This window comes from Camelus dromedarius, chromosome 9 (genome assembly GCF_036321535.1).
Source record: "Camelus dromedarius isolate mCamDro1 chromosome 9, mCamDro1.pat, whole genome shotgun sequence".
NCBI lineage: Eukaryota > Metazoa > Chordata > Mammalia > Artiodactyla > Camelidae > Camelus > Camelus dromedarius.
This window is the reverse complement of record NC_087444.1, coordinates 75,967,761-75,990,006: the sequence shown is the minus strand read 5'-3', so window position 1 is coordinate 75,990,006 and position 22,246 is coordinate 75,967,761. Positions and strand designations below refer to the sequence as shown.

Genomic DNA, 22,246 nt, shown 5'->3' with positions numbered 1-22,246 from the left:
TGCTGAACACTGGAATTTGACACAACATTGTAAAATGATTATAAATCAATAAAAAATGTTAAAAAAAAAAAACCCAATAGAACTAGTCAATGAAAATAAGATCTGTTTTTTTGAGAAGATAAATGAAACTAACAGGACTTTATCCAGGGTCATCAACAACAACAAAAAAGAGGACACAAATAAATAGAGTAAGAATGAAAGAGAAGAACTAACAATCCATGTAACAGAGATACAAAAACTCAGAAGGCTGTAAAGAGTTATATGGCACGACTCAGACAATCTAGAAGAAATGGATAAGTTTCTAGATACATACATCATTTCAGGACTGTATTAGGGAAAAATAGATCACATGAACAGACACGTCAATAGTAGTGACACTGAATTTTTAACTGAAAAAATCCCAGCATATGGAAATCTAGGACTCATAGCCTGTCAGGGGAATTCTACCAAACAGTAAGAAGGACAAGCATCTGTCTTTCTCATACTAGTCCAAGTAATGGAAAAGGATGGAAAAATGCTCAGTATCACTAATTATCAGAGAAATGCAAATCAAAACTACAATGAGGTATCACCTCACACCAGTCAGAATGGCCATCATTCAAAAATCCACAAATGACAAATGCTGGAGAGGCTGTGGAGAAAAGGGAACCCTCCTACACTGCTGATGGGAATGCAGTTTGGTGCAGCCACTGTGAAAAACAGTATGGAGATTCCTCAAAAGACTAGGAATAGACTTACCGTATGACCCAGGAATCCCACTCCTGGGCATATATCCAGAAGGAACCCTACTTCAAAATGACACCTGCACCCCAATGTTCATAGCAGCACTATTTACAATAGTCAAGACATGGAAACAGCCTAAATGTCCATCAACAGATGACTGGATAAAGAAGAAGTGGTATATTTATACAATGGAATACTATTCAGCCATAAAAACCAACAACATAACGCCATTTGCAGCAACATGGATGTTCCTGGAGAATGTCGTTTTAAGTGAAGTAAGCCAGAAAGAGAAAGAAAAATACCATATGCGATCACTCATATGTGGAATCTAAAAAAAAAAAAAAAACCATAAATACAAAACAGAAACAGACTCATAGACATAGAATACAAACTTGTGGTTGCCAAGGGGGCAGAGGGTAGGAAGGGACAGACTGGGATTTCAAAATGTAGAATAGATAGACAACATTATACTGTACAGCACAGGGAAATATATACAATATCTTATGGTAGCTCACAGCAAAAAAAATATGTGACGATGAATATATATATGTTCTTGTATAACTGAAAAATTATGCTCTACACTGGAACTTGACACAACATTGTAAAATGACTATAACTCAATTAAAAAATGTTAAAAAAGAAAGAAAGAAAGAAAAGGATGTAATACTCCCATATTTATTTTGGGAACCAGCTTTATCCTGATAACAAAATCAGACATAGACAACACAAGGAAAAAGAAAGAAAATTACGGGCCAATATTTCTAATGAGTATACATGCTAAAGTCATTCACAAAACTTAACAGCTTATAAAACAGCCAAATTCAACAGCATATAAAAAGGATTACAACCATGATTAAGTGGAATTTATTCCAGGGATGCAAAGATATTTCACTATCTGCATATCAATCTGATACACATTAAGAAAAGGAAGGGAGAAACCATATCAAAATCTGTATAGACATAGAGAAAGCATTTGACAAAATTCAGCATCCAAGAATGATCAAAACTCTCATTAAAATGAGTTCAGGGACAACATATTTCAACATAAAAAATGTCATTAATGACAAATTCACAGCTAACATCAAACACAATCTTGAGAAGCTGAAATCAACACCTCTACAGAACATAGTATTGGAAGTTCCAACCACAGTAATCAGACAAGAGAAAAATAAAAGGCATCCAACTTGGAAGGAAAGAAATAAAACTGTCACTATTTGCAGGTGACATAATAACGTATGTAGAGAACCCTTAAGTCTCCACCAAAAAACTATTAGAACTAACAAATGAATTTACTAAAGTTGCAGTACACAAGATTAATATACAAAAATTTGTTGCGTCTCTGTACACTAATGAAGACAACTTAATGAATGGGAAAAATACTTGCAAGTAATACGACTGTTGAGGGATTAACATCCAAACCATATAAAATGCTCTACACAACTACTAAAAATCCTACAAATTTCAGTGTAATTTTAAAAACTACTCAGACAGCCATTCCATTTAATACCTTTAATCCCCATCTTAACAATGTAAGGGCACTACACATAAATCTACTCTCAAATGCCACTTTTTTTGTGGTGATACGTATTTTTTTTTTTACATACATGCACATGTTCTAGGCGCACAGATCAATAAAATTGCTCAAAGTGAACACATTTCAGTATGCAGTGCCTACGTCAAAAAACAGATATTGCCAGACTTCACAGATGCCTGCACTGGCTGATTTCCAGTCACTAAATCTGGGATAACCACTTCTGTTACACCTGACAGAATACATTACCTTTGTGTATTACATAAAGGGGATAGTAAGTTATTAACTAACTTGTATTTCACTTTCTTAATTTCTTAGTTTGTGAATTTATGGTTGCATACTACATAGATTATTCATTGGCATTGCTATGGAGGATTTCATTTTATGACTATAAAATAATGGATTTAATCAACTGTGACAAGGAATGGTTCTAGAGATATAGAATTTAACAGAGTTTTAAATGGTTCTTGGGCCAATGCATTTTGCATGTAAAAAAGAAACAAACCAATGATCAGAGGGCTAAGACTTGTGAGCCAAAGTGAAACCCAAATTGAGAGGCTGAAGCCCCAAATTCTATTATCTGAGAAGGTAACTATATTTGCAATAGGGCCTTAAGGAGGTAGCAAGTCAACATGAGACCCATTAGGGTGGGATACTAATCCACCCTGACTCAAGTCATTTGAAGGAAATTTGGAAACACAGAGAGACATCATACCTTTGCATTCACACAAGAAACACAGAGAGGTGACAGCCATCTGCAAGGCAAGCAAAAGACTACAAGGAAGCAAACCCACTGACCACTTTATCACGGACTTCTAGCCTCCAGAACGTGAAAAAACAAATACCTATGTTTAAGCCTCCGAGGTTATTGCATTTTGTTAGGGCAGCCCTACAAAACCAAGACAAAATGTAAGGGTCTGCATGTTCCCCTGGGACCTCCATGGGTTATCCTTCATCTCTCCTTTTTATGGGGCCTAAGGTGCCCAGTCTCTGAGGATGTCAGCTGCTAGAGCCTGCCCTTCGATATAGCCGAGCCTGCAGAAAGAAATCATAGGAGAGAAACAGAACCTGAGACACTTCCCCCATTCTGTGGTCTGCCCACCTACAGAACAAATGGGTAACGGAGTTGGCAAAGGGTCTTCCTCATTACGGGCTCTACTGAGATGTAGTGGGAAGACTACTGGTTTGTTCTGAATGCGAACTTTCTGCTCCTGACTTTAAACAACTTGTTCACTACCCTAATTCTCGGAATGCCCTGGTGAGATGGCACACTGCCTCTATTTCTCACAAGCGTATTATGATTCTCACAAAGGATTCAGCCTGGGAAAGCACTTGTAATTTAAAGCACTGCACGTGTGTGAGTGTTCATAATATACTCGTAGACCTTTTGCCCTTGTATCCTAATTCCTTATCTTTCACAATATAAAATTACTTGACCCAAAAGGGACATTCTAATGTTCTCATAAGATTCTTTTCCTCCTAATATCACATTTGAACCAGGCTCATAGTCCCCAGCTTGGAGAGTTAGTCGGATAAAAGCAGAAGTAATATTGGAGCTTTTTCCTCTATTTCAAAAATTACTTCACCTCTTCTCTTTCCTGCGTCTATTTCCAAGACTGACCTATGCAATTCCAGGATGCCAGTGACACCTTGAGTTGACATGAGAGGGAGGAAAGGATGAAGGAAGAGGAGAGAGCGCCTATAAAGAAGGAAAAGCTTTGGATGTTGGATGTAGCACTCATCACTGTCCTCTGCTCAAAGTAGGAGGAAGCTCTTTACTCACTGAAATGTCCATGGACAAGTACTGTCTGAGCTGGAGTCTGTCTTTTGAGCCGGTCTCCCCCTGTATTTGCAGTCCATGCTAAAACCACAGTTTCCCTTTCAGATGCGTGGAAATGACCATCTTCCTGTCCTGAGTTTCAGAGCCTCTACTCTGCGTGAGGAAAGCTCTGATTTCAGGTGGATCTGGATTTTGTCAGAGTTAACTTTTTAACTCTGACTGAACTTTTTGCAAAGAAATTTCCTGTTATTTGTTTTGTGGAATGCAGACATGGATACATATATCTCACCTTCCTTTTGAATTTAACTTTGGGAGATCTTGCCTTTTCTCTGGCTGAAATGGATTGTCTTGCTCATAACGTTTTGAGCTAACCCTTTGTCCAGGGCAGGGGGACTCATCCCTCTAGAATGGGAGGTCCCATGTCTGCATTTCCTCCTCAATGCTCTTCTGATTTCAGTCTCCTGGGATCATCTCTTTCTTCAGTCGTGGCTAAAATAATATCCTCGGATTTAAAATTCTTGTACTTTGGAACATGAGGCTTTGAGGAACAGGGTTCTAAATACACCCAGCTGCATGCTCTGTGTTCCACATGGACATACTGTGCCTGAGAAGCCATCACATTTTGACCCTGCATAGCCTGAAAACGAGGCAGTGAGACAGCAAAAACCCAGATATCTAGACAAGCTCACTGTTCCGGGGCACATCTGAGGCTGCCTCTGGGGCTCTACCCCCAGTTTGAGCTTAACCTCACCAATAAGATGGTTTTTAAGGAATGGCTGCCTTAGTATATTGCCAACCAGCATTTCTGGTGGTGAAGACATGGCCTTGTTAGTTCAGCTCTTAGATGTGGGAAATTCTTATATAACTTTTCAGGATTTTACAAACTCACTTGTTCCCAGGACACCTCTTGATGTTGACTGAAGATCAGAGACTTCTCGAGCTTAATTTTCGACCTGAAATTTAGATCTCCAAAATTCTTGTTACCAGGATCATTGCTACTCCTTGGCCCAAGTCTCTTGTGTTCCTGTAGAGCAAACTAATCTGACCCCTGTCCCAAAGAATGGTATGATCTGTATCTTCCAAGACTGTTTTTATGAAATGCCTAAGAAAAACAGTCCAGAACCAAAATTTTCCATGCTTCTGCCCATCAGCCACATATATGAATGGAAAACCAATGGAGAAAGGCCTATCAGCAATGTCCAGCACTCATTTCTTCACTGCACTCAATTCTGGAAATTTTTCTCACAAGTTTACTAGTTGGGGAAACATCCTGACTAATGGATCAGGAGCCAGAACCAAATCCATTTCATTTGCTCAGGCATTGTTAGATGAAGACTACTGTCATCAGGACACTATGCATTAGAATGGGGCAAAGCTTCTTTATTCACCTCCAGCTGATCATGCTGTCCTGACACTCAACCAGGTGATGAAAGTCCTATACCTACAGAACCTCATAGGTATATGTGGCTTCTCCTGAAGATTCTAGATTGATATTTCAAGCACGAAGAGTAAACTCACTATTGAATATTGTGCAAAAATATACAAATAACATTTTTCTGATGAGATGAGGGCATTGTGTATTCCCTACCCACAGAAAGCAGAGACTGGAAATGGTGGAGTCACAGCTCAAGAGCAGAAAGTGGATGATAGCTGGAAAACACATAGAAATAGGGTCAGAGGTGTTCATTAACCACCAAGACAGATTGTAAAAAAAGGCATTGCAGGTGTGAAAGATGGAGAAAAAAGGTGTAAAAAGATACAAAGGTGCTCGCTAAAATAAGGATGCTTTGGGTGGCTCTGGACTCAGCAACGGATCTGGGAGGAACCTTATTCCTGTGAATGTAGTGGGTCTGTTGCTTGTGTCTCTACAGGATAAATACCATGGATCCACTGGCCAGATTAGGAGCACAGAGAAAAACTTCAAGGAACATTGTTAATGTGATATATACTGAGCCTGTAATTACCTAATGATCAGAGACACGAAAACATCCCAAGTATTTTTCTTTATGCGGTTTTTGCTGCTGAATTTGACAGACACATACAACACATATACAGGAAACATAAAATTTATTGTATTGTACATGATCCAGCAGAAGGAAATGGAGAAGCCAATGTACTGTGGAGCTCTGAGGTTAAGATCCTTCCAACAGGAGTCTGTGTGGCTGGTCGTGATGGCTTGGAAGATAACCAAGAGGTAAGTGGTGGCAATGGACACACCCCTGCCCACTCTCTGAACAGACAGATGTAGTTTGCATCTTAAATCATTGAAGAAAGTTTCAACCCAAAGGCTATCATTGTCTTCTGGATTCCTTTAGCGAGAATGACCAAGATGTTGGCTATGACCAGGTACTTGAGAATCAAATCTGGGGATCTCAGCTTATGTTCAGTGTGGTAAAGGAAGAGATAATGGTAAAGAACTGAAAAATTGCCCAGGATTCCAATCATTGTCCATGACAAGAACATTCTTCCTATTTCCACATCCCTGGAGGCTATTCTGTCACTCAGCACATTTTCCTCTAGATAAGGGTGACAATCATTCTTCTGTGTAAACTGGCTCATTAAAGTTTTGACAACAAGAGTAACTTCTGTGCCCCCAAGGGATTACCAAAGACGTCAAGAGGCAGGAGAATATCTCCAGGAAGTTTTATGGAGACTCACTGCTAAGAATGAAATGATCTTAGCTGAGTGAAGTCATGAGAATTAACAGGAAATGGAAAGAAAGCAAAACACACATTTTTAGAAGAACCTGGAACTTGCTAGCCATGTTGGAAAAGAGGAAATCCTCAATAATTAGACAATATTCTTCTGGCCTTAGAATACGACATTATTTCATAAACAGCATAGAATATTTAACCATCTATGTGCAATAACAAATTAAATTGTATTAAAATTAAAAGCGATTCTCATTAACAAACACACAGAGCAAGAGAGGGAGAAAATTCCATAAAGCACAAAGAACTGTTACACGTGACACAACAGAACAAAATAGATATAACTTCCCCACAGAAACTTTACAAAGGGTTTATTCAATGAAAATACACGTGAAAAAAAGATGTTCAACATCCTTACTAATCAGAAAACTTTAAGTAAAACCACACTTGTTACAACGATCCACCAATCAGAAAGCTAAAACGAAAGGACAGGAAACAAGAAGTTTTGGCAAGGATATCGAAAACCCAAGATTCTTATACACTGCTGGTGGAGGTTCTAATTAGGACACACATTCTTGAAAACTGTGTGGTAGTATCTACTTTAGCTAACCAGATGTAATCCTATGTGCTAACAATTCCACTCGTATGAATATATTCAACAAAAAATTGTAGATTATATCAAAAGACTAGTTATTTTCTTTACCATATGGTATCATTTATATGTGGAATCTTTAAAAATGACACAAATGAACTTATTTACAAAACAGAAACAGACTCACAGCCATAGAAAATGACTCACAGCCAACAGAAAACAAACTTACGGTTACCAGTGGGGAAAGGGGGTGGTGAGGGATAAATTGGGAGTTTCGGGTTTGTAGATCCTAATTACTATATTGAAAATAGATAAACGACAAGGTCTTAATGTATAGCACAGGGAACTACAGTCAGTATCTTGCAATAACCCATAATGAAAAAGAATATGGGAAAGAATTTACATATATTATGTATAATTGAATCACTATGCTGTATATCATGAACTAACACAACACTGTAAATCAACTATACTTCAATAAACAAAAAAATTCTCTAGGTGGTCGTAACGGACCAAATAAGGTTCAGAATCCCCTGGAAGACTCGATCTGAACAAAAGCTCAGTGATGACTATTCACAACATTTCTAATTAAGCCACTTAGACCAACTCAGCAGAAATTAAGGGGAGGAAGGCATGGGTTTAGAATGGAGCTTTTAATTCTGTTCTCACCAGGTCTATTCTCCTTCCCTTCCCCCGAGTGCCAGACCCAGGCTCCATCAGTGTCTCTGCCCTGGGGCATCTTACCTGGGCTTGCTAACAGCCTGGCGCCTGGCTGGGTTCGGTCCACACAAGGCAGGGGAGACGGAAGACAGAAGGAGAGCGAGATGGATGAATTCCCGTCTGCCCACTCCTTGCTTTGTGTTCAGGGTCTGGAAGCCACTGATGGCATCTCTTCCCAATCACAGCCCCTCTGGAGCTGCCCTTCCTCCAGGCCTCCAGCTCTGCCAGGCCCTGGGGCTCTCTTGCCGCGCCTGCTGCCTCTTCAGCCCTAGGGTGACGAGGGCTTCCGCTCTTGCTGGTCTCTGGATGCCTACGCACGGCTCCCAGCCAGGCCTCGGGCCAGCCACTCCCAGGGGCCGCTTCAGAGGAGCCGCGGAAGCCGCTCTCCAGGCCGAGGAAGGGCGCTTGCGTTGGGAATCACGTCAGAACTAAACAGCCGGGGCCACACGCAGCCCGCACACGTTAGGGCCGCGCGTCTCCTAAACGGGGACGCCCACGCCGGCGACTCACCCCCCGCGCTCGCGGCGCACACAAGCGCACGCCACGCACCCCCGCGCACGCGCACCAGCCATGGAAAAACCTGACTACTTTTTTATATGAGCTCTACCCATTCTTCGTAAAAACCCCAAATTCAAAACTACGCACTTGTTCTTTAACATAGAATCAATGAATGAAATGTTTGATATTCAAACAACAGACTCCAACACAGCCATGCGAATAAGGCCAACAGTAATATAAAACAATATAGATAAATTCACACAATCAAATGGAATGGGGGGAAAAAAGGTCAACATGAAAGTGACCAAATGAGATGACTTCGTTTAGGTAAAGTACAAAACAGGCAAAAGTGATCTGACTTCCTAAATGTTATAATCGATGCAAATCTATGTTCCAAAAATTCCACTCCTGTAAGTATGTGCAACAGAACTCTACTCATGGGGGTAGTGATTTAGAGGAGCACAAAGGGATTTCTGGGAGACTGACAACGTTCTGTTTCTTGATCTAAGTGCTGTGTACAGAGTTGTATTCAGTTAGTGAAATTCCCTAAGCCATGCTCTTATGACTTGTGTATATATCTTTAATTAAATATATACATACATATATCACCAAAAATATTAGAAGGAGTTAGAGAAATATTTTTCCTCTTAATGTGTCTGACCTGCTGGTTATGTCTGTACAGGCTGAAGTTTTTAGAGCGACAGACCCGAATCATGTGCTCAAATAAACATTAAGCCAGAAAGAGAAAGAAAAATACCATATGATATCATTTATATGTGGGATCTAAAAAAAGGAAGAACTTATTTACAAAACAGAAACAGACTCACAGACATAGAAAACAAACTTATGGTTACCAGTGGGGAGAAGAGCGTGGGAAGGGATAAATTGGGGGTGAGACTTGCAGATGCTACCTACTATATATAAAATTGATGAACAACAAGTTTCTACTCTATAGCACAGGAAAGTATATTCAATATCTTGCAGTAACTTATACTGAAAAAGAATATGGAAATATATGTATGTATATGTATGAGCGGACAATTATGTTGTACACCAGAAATTGACACAACATTCTAGACTGACTATTCTTCAGTTAATAAAAAGAAACATTAAGGAATAATAACAATGCTGCATCTAGCGAATCTATGATTTAGTCATAAAGTTCAGCAGAACAGAGCCTAAATCTCTTTTCCTTCATTCTCATCTTCCTGCTGCATGTGGCATTCATAAACATAAGAAAAAATGTGTTTTACCAGGATACACAGATTCCATCAGAGGAAAGTGGAAAACCCAATACAAGAGGGAGCTTTTCTTTTATGTTCTGCCCACCTGGAGCTCCGGAAGCTTTTCATGATGGTGGAGATGCTTAAGAGGTAGGTGGTGCCAATGGATATTCCTTGGTAACTCTGTGAGGCTAGAAAACAAATTTGCATTCAGAATCACTGAGGGAATGCTTCCACTTAAAAGCTATTGTTAATCTAGGGGAACCTTTAAAGAGAATAACAAAGTAGTGGCTATATTCACATGGATGAGAATCAGTCTCTGGACCTTAACTTGCATTCAGTGTAGTAAAGGAAAATACAGTGGTAAAGAAGGGAGAAAATGCCCAGGTTTCCACCTATTGTCTGTTACAAATAGACAATGCTCATTGCCATCCCTGGAGGCCATTTGGCCAGTTCTGATTGACTTTTTTTTTATTCAGTTATAGTCAGTTTATAATGTTGTGTCAATTTCTGGTGTACAGGACAATTTTTCAATCACACATGAATATACATATATTCATTTTCATATTCTTTTTCACTGTGAGCTACTACAAGATCTTGTATATATTTACCTGTGCTATACAGTATAAACTTATGTATCTATTCTGTATATACCGGTCAGTATCTACAAATCTCAAACTCCCAGTCTATCCCTTCCCATCCCCCTACCCCTGGCAACCACAAGTTTGTATTCTATGTTTGTGAATCTTGTTTCTGTTTTGTATTTAAGTTCATTTGTCTTTTTTTTTTTTGATTCCACATATAGGTAATATCATATGGTATTTTTCTTTCCCTTTCTGCCTTACTTCGCTTAGAATGACATTCTCTGGGACATCCATGTTACTGCAAATGGTATTCTGTTGTAATTTTTATGGCTAAATACTATTTCATTGTATAAATATACCACAACTTCATTATCCAGTCATCTGTCAATGGACATTTAGGTTGTTTCTATGTCATGGCTATGGTAGAGATAGAAAAAAAGGTGGTCGCCAGAGTCTTGGAGGAGGGGAGATGGCAAGCTACTGTTTCACGGGTAAAGAGATTGACATTTGCAAGATGAAAAGTGTTCTGGGGTTGGATAGTGGTGATAAAGTTGCACAGAAATATGAATATATGGAACCACTGACCTGTACCATGAAAAGAGTTCAGAAAACAAAATTTATGTTATGTCTATATTTACTACAATTAAAAATTAGAAAAAGTGTTATGAGCTCTGCCACGTGAGGTGAGTTTGGGGGGAGTTAGATGAGAAAGTTGGAGTGTGTGGGGTCTGACTTAGAAATGGTATGACAGAGCTAGGCAGATAGAAGCGGGCACAGGAAAAGGGGATATAGGGTATGATCTCAGTGGTGCATGGAGAATCAGATTCAGAGGGAGGAAGCGCAGGAGGAGAGAGAGTAGAGAGAATTAAAATGCACATGGGGATTGAAGAATGCAATGTGTTTAAAGTGCACTGTGGGGTTTAAGGGCAAAAAATGGCAAACTGTGCAAAGAGTTGAGGGTGTAATACATCTTGGGCTCTATGTGGATAGAGCAGAACAATCAAGGAAACAAACAAGAAAATGGGTAGAAATGAGTAAAGGGCAGGGGTAGGTTGAAGGCAGAGGAGAGTTCATGTCCACGAGGAAGTAAAGAACACAGCAGGAGGATGTGTCTATATATTTTTAAGATTTAATGACTCTTTTGATGGTGGGATTTACACAATGACATGTGGATTGATAAAAGGCGGAACTCTTTGTTACTTATAGGCCTAGACAGGAGAAGGAGAGCAGGCAGACCATGCAGAAGATGCACACAGTTACAGGGTGACAGTAAGCTGAAGTTGCATGGGCGGCTTATGCATGGCAAGTGGGGTGGGGTTAGGTAGGGTTAGAGGCTACCCTGTGAATTGGCTAATGTGAATAATTTTGCAGGTTCCAGGCATACTGTCCATCCCTAATTTTCTGGTGCCTGACCCTGGTCAATTCACGCTGGTGCATCGTGGTCCAGATTGTAAGGGCCCACTTAGGAAAATAGTGAGGTATGGACTTGATCAGCTGCTCCAGGAGGGAAACTGACCATCCACAAGCCAACATTGGGTCCACACAGTATTTAAAAAACAAAAGATACAAACTACATTCCTATATGCTATTGGAGTTTGAATGTGCTGGTTGTGTAATTGGTTAAAGACAGAGACAAAGGGTGGAGGGGCAGCTGGAGTCTTGTAGTGGGTATAATAGATTCAGGGGGACAAAATGGTGCTAAGTGATGTAGCCAGCTATGGAGATGGTAGATTTGAGGAGATTACAGAAAAAAAGCAAACGTGAGTCTGAGGATGGAGTACACAGGAAGATCATGATGCCTGATGTTTTATGGCTGTGGTTTAGAAATACAGACTATAGAGGACACGGGAAATGGGCTGCAGTCACTGGGATGGGGGCAAACTTAGGTTGAGGGGGAAGGAAGATGTGAAGTCCATGGAAGATGGGAAGTGTTGGGCTAAGATCTCTAAAAGGATATGAGGGAGAAAATTGACAGATTGATTTCAAAGTCTATGCAGGATGGAGATGGGATACTGAATTCTAGAAAGGTCAGGTGGAGGTGGGATGGTCAGAGGAAGGTCAAATTTTTGAAGGGTGATGGAGCAGAAAGAGGTCTATGGGCTGGATAAAGATGTGAGGGGGTGCAGGATGGAGATCTCTGGGGCCATAGAGGTGGAGATGGGCAGTATGGAAACTGAGAGGCTGAAGATACATCTACAATGACCTTGTCTCCAAATAATGTCGCATTCCTGGGTTCTAGGGATTAAGATGTCAATATATGAATAGGGAAACATGATTCAAACCACAAAACAAAGTTTATGTCACCTTCATATGAAAGCACAATCTCAAAATGCAGATTTTGTAAGACAATGAGAAAAAAATCCAAAAGAAAAAGAGAAGGAAATATCTCTTTCTCAGGCAAATGTTGAGTCCCAGGTCAGATGTGTGTCCTCTCTTCCTCCCCACATGCCATATTTTTATAATTTGAAAACCCTTGCTTCTCTACCACTGAGATATTTAGCCCAACAGAATATCTGAATTGTTTGTGTATATAGTGCAATTTCAAAGGCAATTTCTGATATATTCTGAAACTGCATAAGGAGACTATGCTTCAATAAGGGTAATTGTTGTAGACTTGATTTTATTTGTCTCTGGGTATATTTTCTTTCAATCTTTAATTTTTCAGGAACCCATTGGTTATTTAGTACTATTTTGATTAGCCTCCACATGCTTGTGTTTTGTGCAGTTTTTATTTCTTGTACTTGATTTCTAGCCTCATACTGTTGCGTCAGAGAAGATGCTTAATATAATTTGGATCTTCTTAAATTTACTGTGACTTCTGTTATGACTTCAGATGTGATCTATCCTGGAAAGCATTCCATATGCATTTGAAAATATTGTGTATTCAGTTTTTTTTCTAGAGGAAAGTTCTGTAGATATGTATTAAGCCTGTCTAGTCAATGTGTCCTTTAAAGCCAGTCAGGATTTCCCTGTTGTTTTAATGTCAAGGTGATCTGTCCATTGATGTAAGTGGGATGTTAAAGTCTCCTACTTTTATTTAATACTCTTACCTTCTCTGTGTATGTTGGTTAATATCTGCATTATGCATTTAGGTACAGTTATGTTGGGTACATAGATATTTAGAATTGTAGTACCTTCTGGATGGATTGATCTCTTTATCAACATATAATGTCCTCCTCTGTCTCTTATTCCAGTCTGTTTTACAGTCTATTGTCTGATAATAACTATTGCTATCTCACTTTCCCCCCAGTTTTTGTTTTCCTGGAATACTTTTTTCATCTCCCACGTTAAGTCTGTGTGTATCTTTAGATATGAAGTTTGTTTCTCATAAAAAGCATATATGTGAGTCTTGTCTTTTTACCCATTTAGTCACTCTATACCTTATGATTGGAGTCCTTGGCCCAATTACATGTAAAGTAGGTCTTGACGGGTATGTACTTATTTGAATTCTGTTAGTTGTTTCCTGCAGTTCATTTTTTGTTCCTTTCGCCTCTCTTGCTCTCTTCCACTTAATTTGATGAATCTTCAATGTTACACTCGCATACTTAAAAGATTTTGGCTTTGTGGATACCGTGAGATTTATATATAACAGAATATATATAAACAAGATTATTTTACATTGAAGGTCTCCCACAATACTGACATGATCACTAGTTTTAAAGAGCTATATTTAGTTTCCAATTGAGCTCGTCTCAAAATTGCAGCCCAGAAGGGACTGGTATGATATATTCACATGCTGACAGGGAAAAGCTTTCAACCTGTGACACTCTATACAGCAAATATCATTTAGAGTATAAGAAGAGATGAAGAATTTTTCAGAACAAAAATTAAAAGTGATTTTCAATACTAAACCCTACCCTAGAAGAAATGTTGAAGGATCTTCTCTAAGTGGAAAAGAAGTAAGAATCTATAGGGAAGGGAAAATCCCACTAGGGAAGGCCAAGATACAGTACGGACTCAGGATCAAACCCTTAAATAAGCAAATATATAGATTAAAAGATCAAAATTGTAAAACTAACTATAATCATAACAAATAGTTAAGGCATAAGCATGAAGATAAAAATACTACATCAAGAAAAAATACGGAATAGGGGAGTAAAAAATGTGTATCATTCAGATCGTGTTTGAACTTAAATGAAGACTTACTTATCTTCATTTTAAACAAGTAGATATAACCACAGATCAACATATATTAACCCCATGGTAACCACAAATTAAGAACATACAATAGTCACTAAAAAACGAAAAAGATGGGGAGACAAATATACGACCAAAATAAATCATACAATCACAAGGCAAGAAACAAAAAGTGAACTAAGAACTATAAGCACAACTGGAAAATCACTAATCAAGGGGAATGAGTATATGCCTATCAATAATCACTTTATATGTCAATGTACTAAATACGCCAATCAAAATACACAGGGTGGCTGATTGGTCTTTTAAAATGTCCCTTTAATGTGATGCCTACAAGAGACTCAATTCAGGAATAAAGATACATGCAGACTTTGAAAATGAAAATGAAAGAATGGAAAAAGATATTTTACATTAATAGTAAAATAAAAACGGGATGGTAATATTCATATCAGATGAAACACACATAAAATAAAGGCTGTACAAAAGAGAAAGAGGGCATTATATCATGAAAAATATCAATACAAGAAAAGAATATTCCACTTGTTGACATTTACGCCCCAAATACAGGAGCACCTAAATATATAAAGCAAATACTACCAGATATAAAGGGGAAAATTGATAGTAATACAGTAATAGTCAGGGAATTTAACACACCACTTACATCAATGGACAGATCATCCAGATAGAGAATCAATAAGGCAACAGTGATCCTTAGTTACGCAGTAAAGCAGTTGTACTTAATAGATATCTATGAGACATTACATTCAAAATGAGCAGAATACACATTCTTTTCAAGTGCACATGGAATGTTCTCCAGGATAGATCATGTGCTAGGCCACAAAACATGTTTCACACATTTAAGAGGATACAAATTACATCAAGCATTTTTTCTGATCACAACAGTAAAAGACTAGAAATTAACTATGGAAAGCAAAATGGGAAAAGAGAAAAAAACATGAAAACTAAACAACATACTACTAAGAATCCATAGGATCAATAAAGAAATCAAAATATAAATGAGAACATATCTTGAGACAAATGAAAATAAAAACACAACTTTCCAAATTCGGTGTCATATACAAAAAGAAGTTTGAAGAAGGACATTTACAGCAGTACAGGTTTACCTAAAATGTTTTTAAAAATTCCAAAAAACCAAACTAATGTTCCATCTAAATGAAGTGGAGAGAGAAACACAAAGAAGACTAAAGTCAGCAGGTGGAAGAAATGAAAAAGGTCAGAGGGAAAATACAGACAAAAAAAGGTCAATAAAACTGAGAGCTAGCTTTTTGAGAAGATAAATTAAAGAAGTCTTACCTAGGCTTACAAAGAAAAAGAGAAACTAAATAAACAACAGGAAAAATGAAAGAAGAGAATTTACAACCGATAATTACAGGGATACAAAAATCATAATACGATATCATGAATGGTTATATGCCAACAAATGGGACAACCAGAAGAAATGGGTAAATTTCTAGAAATATAGATCATCTTCTAAGGCTGAATCAGGAAGAAATAGACAATCTGAACAGACTGTTCACTAGTAGTGAAATCAAATTAATAATTAGAAAACTTTTAAAAACCTAAGTCCGGGAACTGATGGCTTCACACATGAAAAGGTAATACCTTTCCTTCTCAAACTATTCCAAAAAATTGAAGAGGAGGAAACACTCCCAAATTCATTCTATGAAACCACCATTACTTGAAAACAATACCAGAAAAGTCAGTACAGAAAAAATGAGAGACCAATATCTTGATGAATACAGCTGAAAAAGCCTCAACCAAATATTACCAGACAGAATTCAAACAATATATAAAAAGGATGGTAAATGAATATCAAGTGGAACTGTTCCAGAGATTACAGGATGGTTAACAATCCACAATCCAATCAATATGATTAACCACATTAACAAAAGGAAGGATAAAAATCATATGACTATCTCAGTAGATGTGGAAAAAGAACCTGACATAATTCAACGGGACAGCTACATGTAAATTAATGAAATTATTTCAACATATTTTCACACCATACACAAAAATTAAACTCAAAATTGGTTATGGCCCCAAATGTAAGGCCAGAAACCATAAAACTCCTGAAAGAAAACATGGGCAGGACACTCTGACATAATACATACTGATATATATATTTTTAGATCTTTCTCTACAGGCAAAGGGGAAAAAAAGCAAAAATAAATGGGACCTAATTAAATTTAAAAGTTTTTGCACAGCAAAGGAAACCATCGATAAAATGAAGAGGCAACTTACTGAATTGGAGAAAATGTTTTCAAATGATATCATCGATAAGGGGTTTATATATATCCAAAATACATAAACAGCTCATACAACTCAATATAAAAACCAAACAACCCAATAACAAATGGGTAGAAGAACTGAATAAACATTTTTCCAAAGAGGATATGCAGATGGCCAACAGTCACATGAAAAGATGCTCAACATTGCTATCACCAGAAAAATGCACATCAAAACCACAATGAGATGTCACTCCACATCTGTCAGAATACCTAGCATCAAAAAGACCACAAAAAACAAATGTTATTGAGGATGTGCAGAAAGGGCAACCCTTGTACGCTGCTGGTGGTGCTACACTGCTACGTTAATTGGTGCATCTGCTATGGAAAACAGTATGGAAGTTCCTCACAAAACTAAAAGACAGAACTAACATGTGATGCATATTAACACTCTTGGATATATACCCAAAGAAAATGAAAACAATAATTCAAAAAGATACATGTACCCCATATTCATAGGAGCATTACTGACAACAGCCAAGTCATGGAAACAACCTAGGCATCCATCAACAAATGAATGAATAAAAATGTGATAAATACAACAATGGCACATTACTCAGCCATAAAAGAATGAAATTTGGGTTGGGAGGGTATAGCTCAAGTGGTAGAGCACATGCTTAGCATGCACAAGGTCCTAGGTTCAATTCCCAGCACTGCCACTAAAAATAAATAAATAAATAAACCTAATTACCTCCCCCCAAACAAAACAAAAAAGAACGAAATGACGCAAAAAAAAAAAAAAAAAAAAAGAGAGAGAGACAGACCTGGAGGCTGTTGTGCTTAGTGAAATGTCAGACAGAAAGACAAATACTGTAAGTTATCACCTATATATGGACTCTGGAAAATAAAACAAAAAGATGAATAAGTAAAACAAAAACTGACTCACAGATACAGAGTACAAACTAGTGGTTAGCAATGGGGGGAGAAAAGTGGGGAGGGGCAAGTTAGGGTACATATATAAAAAATAAGCTAAAAGCACAGGGAATATAGTCTATTTTATTATAATTTTAAACAAGTAAAATCTATGTAAGTATTGAATCACTGTGTCATGCACTCAAAGCTAATATAATATAGTAAATCAATAGAAGCAATAAATAATTTTTAAATTTAAAAGGATAATAATGCAATGTGATAGAGGTGTTAATTATGGCTGCACTGGCAACTGTATTACTATATAAATAAAACATACTACCATTTTGAAATTGTAAATTTACACAATGTTTTGTGTCAAATATATTTCAATTTTAAACACTGGCAGAAGTATATTTTTGATTTTTTTACTGCTGCACTTCACTTCAATCTGGCCATTTCTACATGAAAATATTAAATGTGCTTATCTCCCAGCAAAACATCATATCTCCAATAAATACTGCCATCTCTCTAAGGATGTTACTGATAAAACTCATAACTGACTCTCAAATGCCCTACTGAATGAGACTGATTTTATATTCCAGCTCTACACCAGGCTGCACTTTATTCTTGAGGCCATTACTTTTTTCAGTTTTTTAATGACCAATCCAAAGACTGATCTAATTTCATATATACCTTTATCTATAATTGCATACCTATTTCATTTCTTCTAAATTTATTCTGCTAGATGAAAGCTACACACATGAAGATTTCATTACATGCAGATGATTTCAAGACCTGGAATTTATTATTGCATAAATTCTGAACTTCTTTTCTGCAAGTAATAGGAAAATTCCAATAAAATAATTATTTACAAGATAACTATATTTCATGGCAATACTATTACAATTGTTTATTTGTATTTACTATTCTCTTGATATTCAACATTTTAATTAGGATTCAGAGGGTGCAAAAAGTAAAGGAAAAAATTGGAAGCTGAACATAATAGATATAAAGACAATTTACATATTTCTCATGATACTAGCAGAATTTCTATTCCTAATCCATGCAAAGTAGAGACTGTATACCAGAGTCATGGCTCATGAGCAGAAAGGGACTGAGAGCTGGGAAGCAGGCAACAATGATTGTAGTAATGTTAACAAGGAACAGGTTGGGGTTATCAAAAAGACTCAAAACAACTTGAAAAACAGAGGAAAGAGTGGAAAAATAGACAAAGGTGCTAACCAGGAGAAGGATGGTTTTGGTGGCTCTGGACTCAGGGGAGGAGGTAGGGGAGGCATTGGTCCTCCGAATGTGTTGGGCCCTCTGCTTATGTCTGTGCAGGGAAAACAATGGAGCCACTGGCCCAGAGCATGAACCCTAAACATAAAATATCAGGGAATAATAACAATACTCCATATAATACATTGCTGACTTGGTCATGAAGAACAGAAGTACAGTATCCATAACCCTTTCTGTTTGTGATGTTTTTGTTGCTCAATTTGTCATGTATGAAGATAGGAAAACTGGTATTTACCAACATTTGTAGGATCCAACACAGGAGAATAGAGGGAACAATGTACTTGGGAGCTTTTACTTTAAGTTCTGCCCACCTCGAGTGCCTGGGACTGATTGTGATCACTTGAAAGACTCTCAAGAGGCAGATGCTACCAATGGACACTCCCCTCCCGACTCTGTGAAGAAAGAAAAGAAGTTTGCATCCAGCATCACTGAGGAACTGTTTCCACCCAAATGCTGCCATTGTGTGGGGGATGCCTTTACAGAGGAGGACCAAGGAGTTGGCTACAATCAGATGCTTAAGCATCAAATCTGTGCACCTTAACCTGTACCCAGTGAAGTAAAGGCTGATATAATGGCAAAGAAGTGACAAATTGCCCAGGATTCCAACCACAGTTTCTGTTAAGATGATCACATCTATTGTCAAATCCCTGCTGTCCATCCTCTCAGACACCAGTCACTGATACTGTGAGTTAGATTGTCCTGCATGGGAACATGAGGTGTGAGCTACATGTATCAACTCAGCTGAATCCAATAGTCTCCACTTAACATTAGTTCCCACTTGGAAACATTCATTTAGTTTTCCTGTTATGAGGTGCTTTCCGAGGGTTGAATGTACAATTTTTAAAGGGCAGTTATATGTAAAGTTAATCACTGAAGCACTACATGTGACCACCTCTTCATTCTTCATCAATCTAGGACCCACCCACTTCCATTACTTTTATTATACAGAGGATGGTAATGTACAAACAGAGAAGTTAATTACTGTCTAAATCTTCTGATTAATGAGGAGTGAGGACTTGAAACCTTCTGGGCAGTTAAAAATAGTGCAATGAACCATCATGTTCTGCCAAAGAGCTACTTAGATTTGTTCAAATACTAATCCAGATCTATAGTTTTGGATATACACTTGCCGTTTGATTTCAGACTTACGGTATTTTATAGTTTTTTAAAATCAAATAATCCATTTCTATTATAAAAATAAATTTTATTAGTAAATTTTCTTCTATATGTTAATATCAGTTAGGAATAAAGCCTAAGATATCCCCATACATGTACGTGCACTGTAGCACTAGAGTCCTGCAGGAACCTGCCCCATGACAAGTTAACATAATGAAGAGGAGAATGGCTTGATATGAGGATGGCATCATGAAGATTCTTTTTCTTTCATGTCAGAAATCCATGGATAATGGCACTTATCCCAGAAATTACTGAATGAGCACATGTAGGGCCAAAAACTTCTGCACATGAATCAATAATATAAAACAAAAGACTGTAAGGCAAAACATAATTATTACTATTTTTAATGATATGCTTATCTATTTGTTAATGCCAGAGTTAATTAAAAATATTAACAATGAATTAAGATTTGTGAATGAGATTAGTATACAAAACATATGCAATTTAGCATTTACAAGGCATGTATGCTTCTGCAGTTTATAATTGAAATATGAGATTTATGAATTGATATCAGAAAGAACACAGGTAGAGACAAAACAATACACAACAGACAGCTACTGAAACAAAATTATCATGTCAATTCTCCATTACATTTAAGAGTGATGATAACTTCACTATAATCAACACACTACAGAGTTTTCCAGTGGAGACACAGTAACTTTCTGACTAATTGCATTATACACTCAGAGTTAGAGAACACTTTTCTATTCAAGCCATTACAATTTGGATACACAAACTGCACAGGATTAGATGGCTTATGCACATTTACCATATTCTTTATAGAAAACCTGGAGGTATTATTGGTGCATGTCTAGTAATCCTAAACATTGAGTCTATGATTCCTATAAAGTAGACTGAACAGCAGATTGATTTTACAACTACACATCTAAACACCTTAAAAATCAGGTTTCATAATCACATGGATTCGGCCACAATAATCACTGTCAGTGAGGATTACATTAAATTGCAGAAGGGGCCACCAGGAGTTGGTGTAGGATTTAACACCCCATCTCTCTTTATTAGCTGAGCTCATGCCTCTGAATTATTCTACTTTCCTGTATGGCATTGGCACTGAATCAGGTTACTACACAGAAGATGATCTTTTTCTGATATGATCACTTAGCCAGACTCTTCATCTGCCTATTTTTTTTTTACAGACTCTGTCACTCACAATGAAATAGAACATACTTACCTGACACCTCCCTGCTGCCAGCACAGTGGGTTCAGGGTTATGGTCACTATAGCTAGTTTGTATACAGGAGGGAGGCAGCCAGACCCTAATATATGGGGTTGTGAGTCTGTATCCTGATCTCCCCTCCCCTCAGAAATGCAATTATCTTTTCACCTGTAGGAGCACTGGGAGTGTAGTCTTGGGATCTGAGAACATTACTGAAAACCTTTCTCTCAGTTCTTAATTATGAAAATAATTACAAGTTTCTAATTAGCACCCCTTAGGAGATGAAAGGAGTTTTTTCAAGACCCTTTTCTTTTCCACGATCCCTGAGGGGCAGAAAGGGTCTCACAGGGAGGAGAGTAGGAAATGCTGAAATCACAATCATAAGGGACTGGCATAAAGTCTCTCTGCTCTTCTAGATTCTTCACTTCCCTGTGGTATTTCTCTACCCTAAAACTAGTAGTTTCCTAATCCTCAGATGACTGAACTGAACCATGAATTAAAGTATTGGTAGAGAAATGGAATGAGACAAAACACCTGGAAGTATATTCAAAGAGATAAAAGTAAAAGAAGAACATGATGAAGAACTCATTATAGAAATCATATGCACAAATCAAATCAATTAAGTTAGAATCAGTTACATAAATCAATGCTAACTATTTGGAAATATTGTAGGAAAACATATTTGTTAATATTGAGCCCCTTTAGTGATTAGAATTAGATGCAGATCAAACACATAGGAAAATGAGAGAAGGTTCAAAAAGAGTCTCACAAAATAAAAGGACTCTGATGGCTTGATATATTCTAACATTCTTGCAAATCTCAGGTGAACCATTTTCCATTACTTAATTCAGGAATATGAAATCTGAAGACTAAACAACATGCTGCTAAAACACCAATGGCTCTATCACAAATCAAAAGAAAATCAGAAAATACATGAAAACAAATAAAAAATAAAAACAAAAATATTCAAAATTGACAGAATACATTAAAAGCAATT

General features: G+C 37.5%; 2 protein-coding genes and 1 pseudogene across 2 annotated transcripts in view; all 3 read right to left on the bottom strand.

Moving 5' to 3' along the window:
• LOC105092002 (vomeronasal type-1 receptor 4) overlaps positions 1-8,487 on the bottom strand; it is a 104,200-nt gene extending 95,713 nt beyond the window's left edge. The window contains exon 1 of the mRNA XM_064489845.1: positions 8,022-8,487. The gene's annotated coding sequence lies outside the window, so the exon portion shown is untranslated. The remainder of the gene's footprint in view (positions 1-8,021) is intronic.
• LOC116154985 (vomeronasal type-1 receptor 4-like) lies at positions 3,901-6,827 on the bottom strand (annotated as a pseudogene).
• A 10,166-nt stretch (positions 8,488-18,653) lies between the features above and the next one.
• LOC105092015 (vomeronasal type-1 receptor 4-like) lies at positions 18,654-19,554 on the bottom strand. The gene is given in 2 exon segments (XM_031457137.2): positions 18,654-18,942; positions 18,944-19,554. Coding segments are annotated over 2 exon segments (900 nt in total).
• Between the last annotated feature and the right edge of the window lie 2,692 nt (positions 19,555-22,246).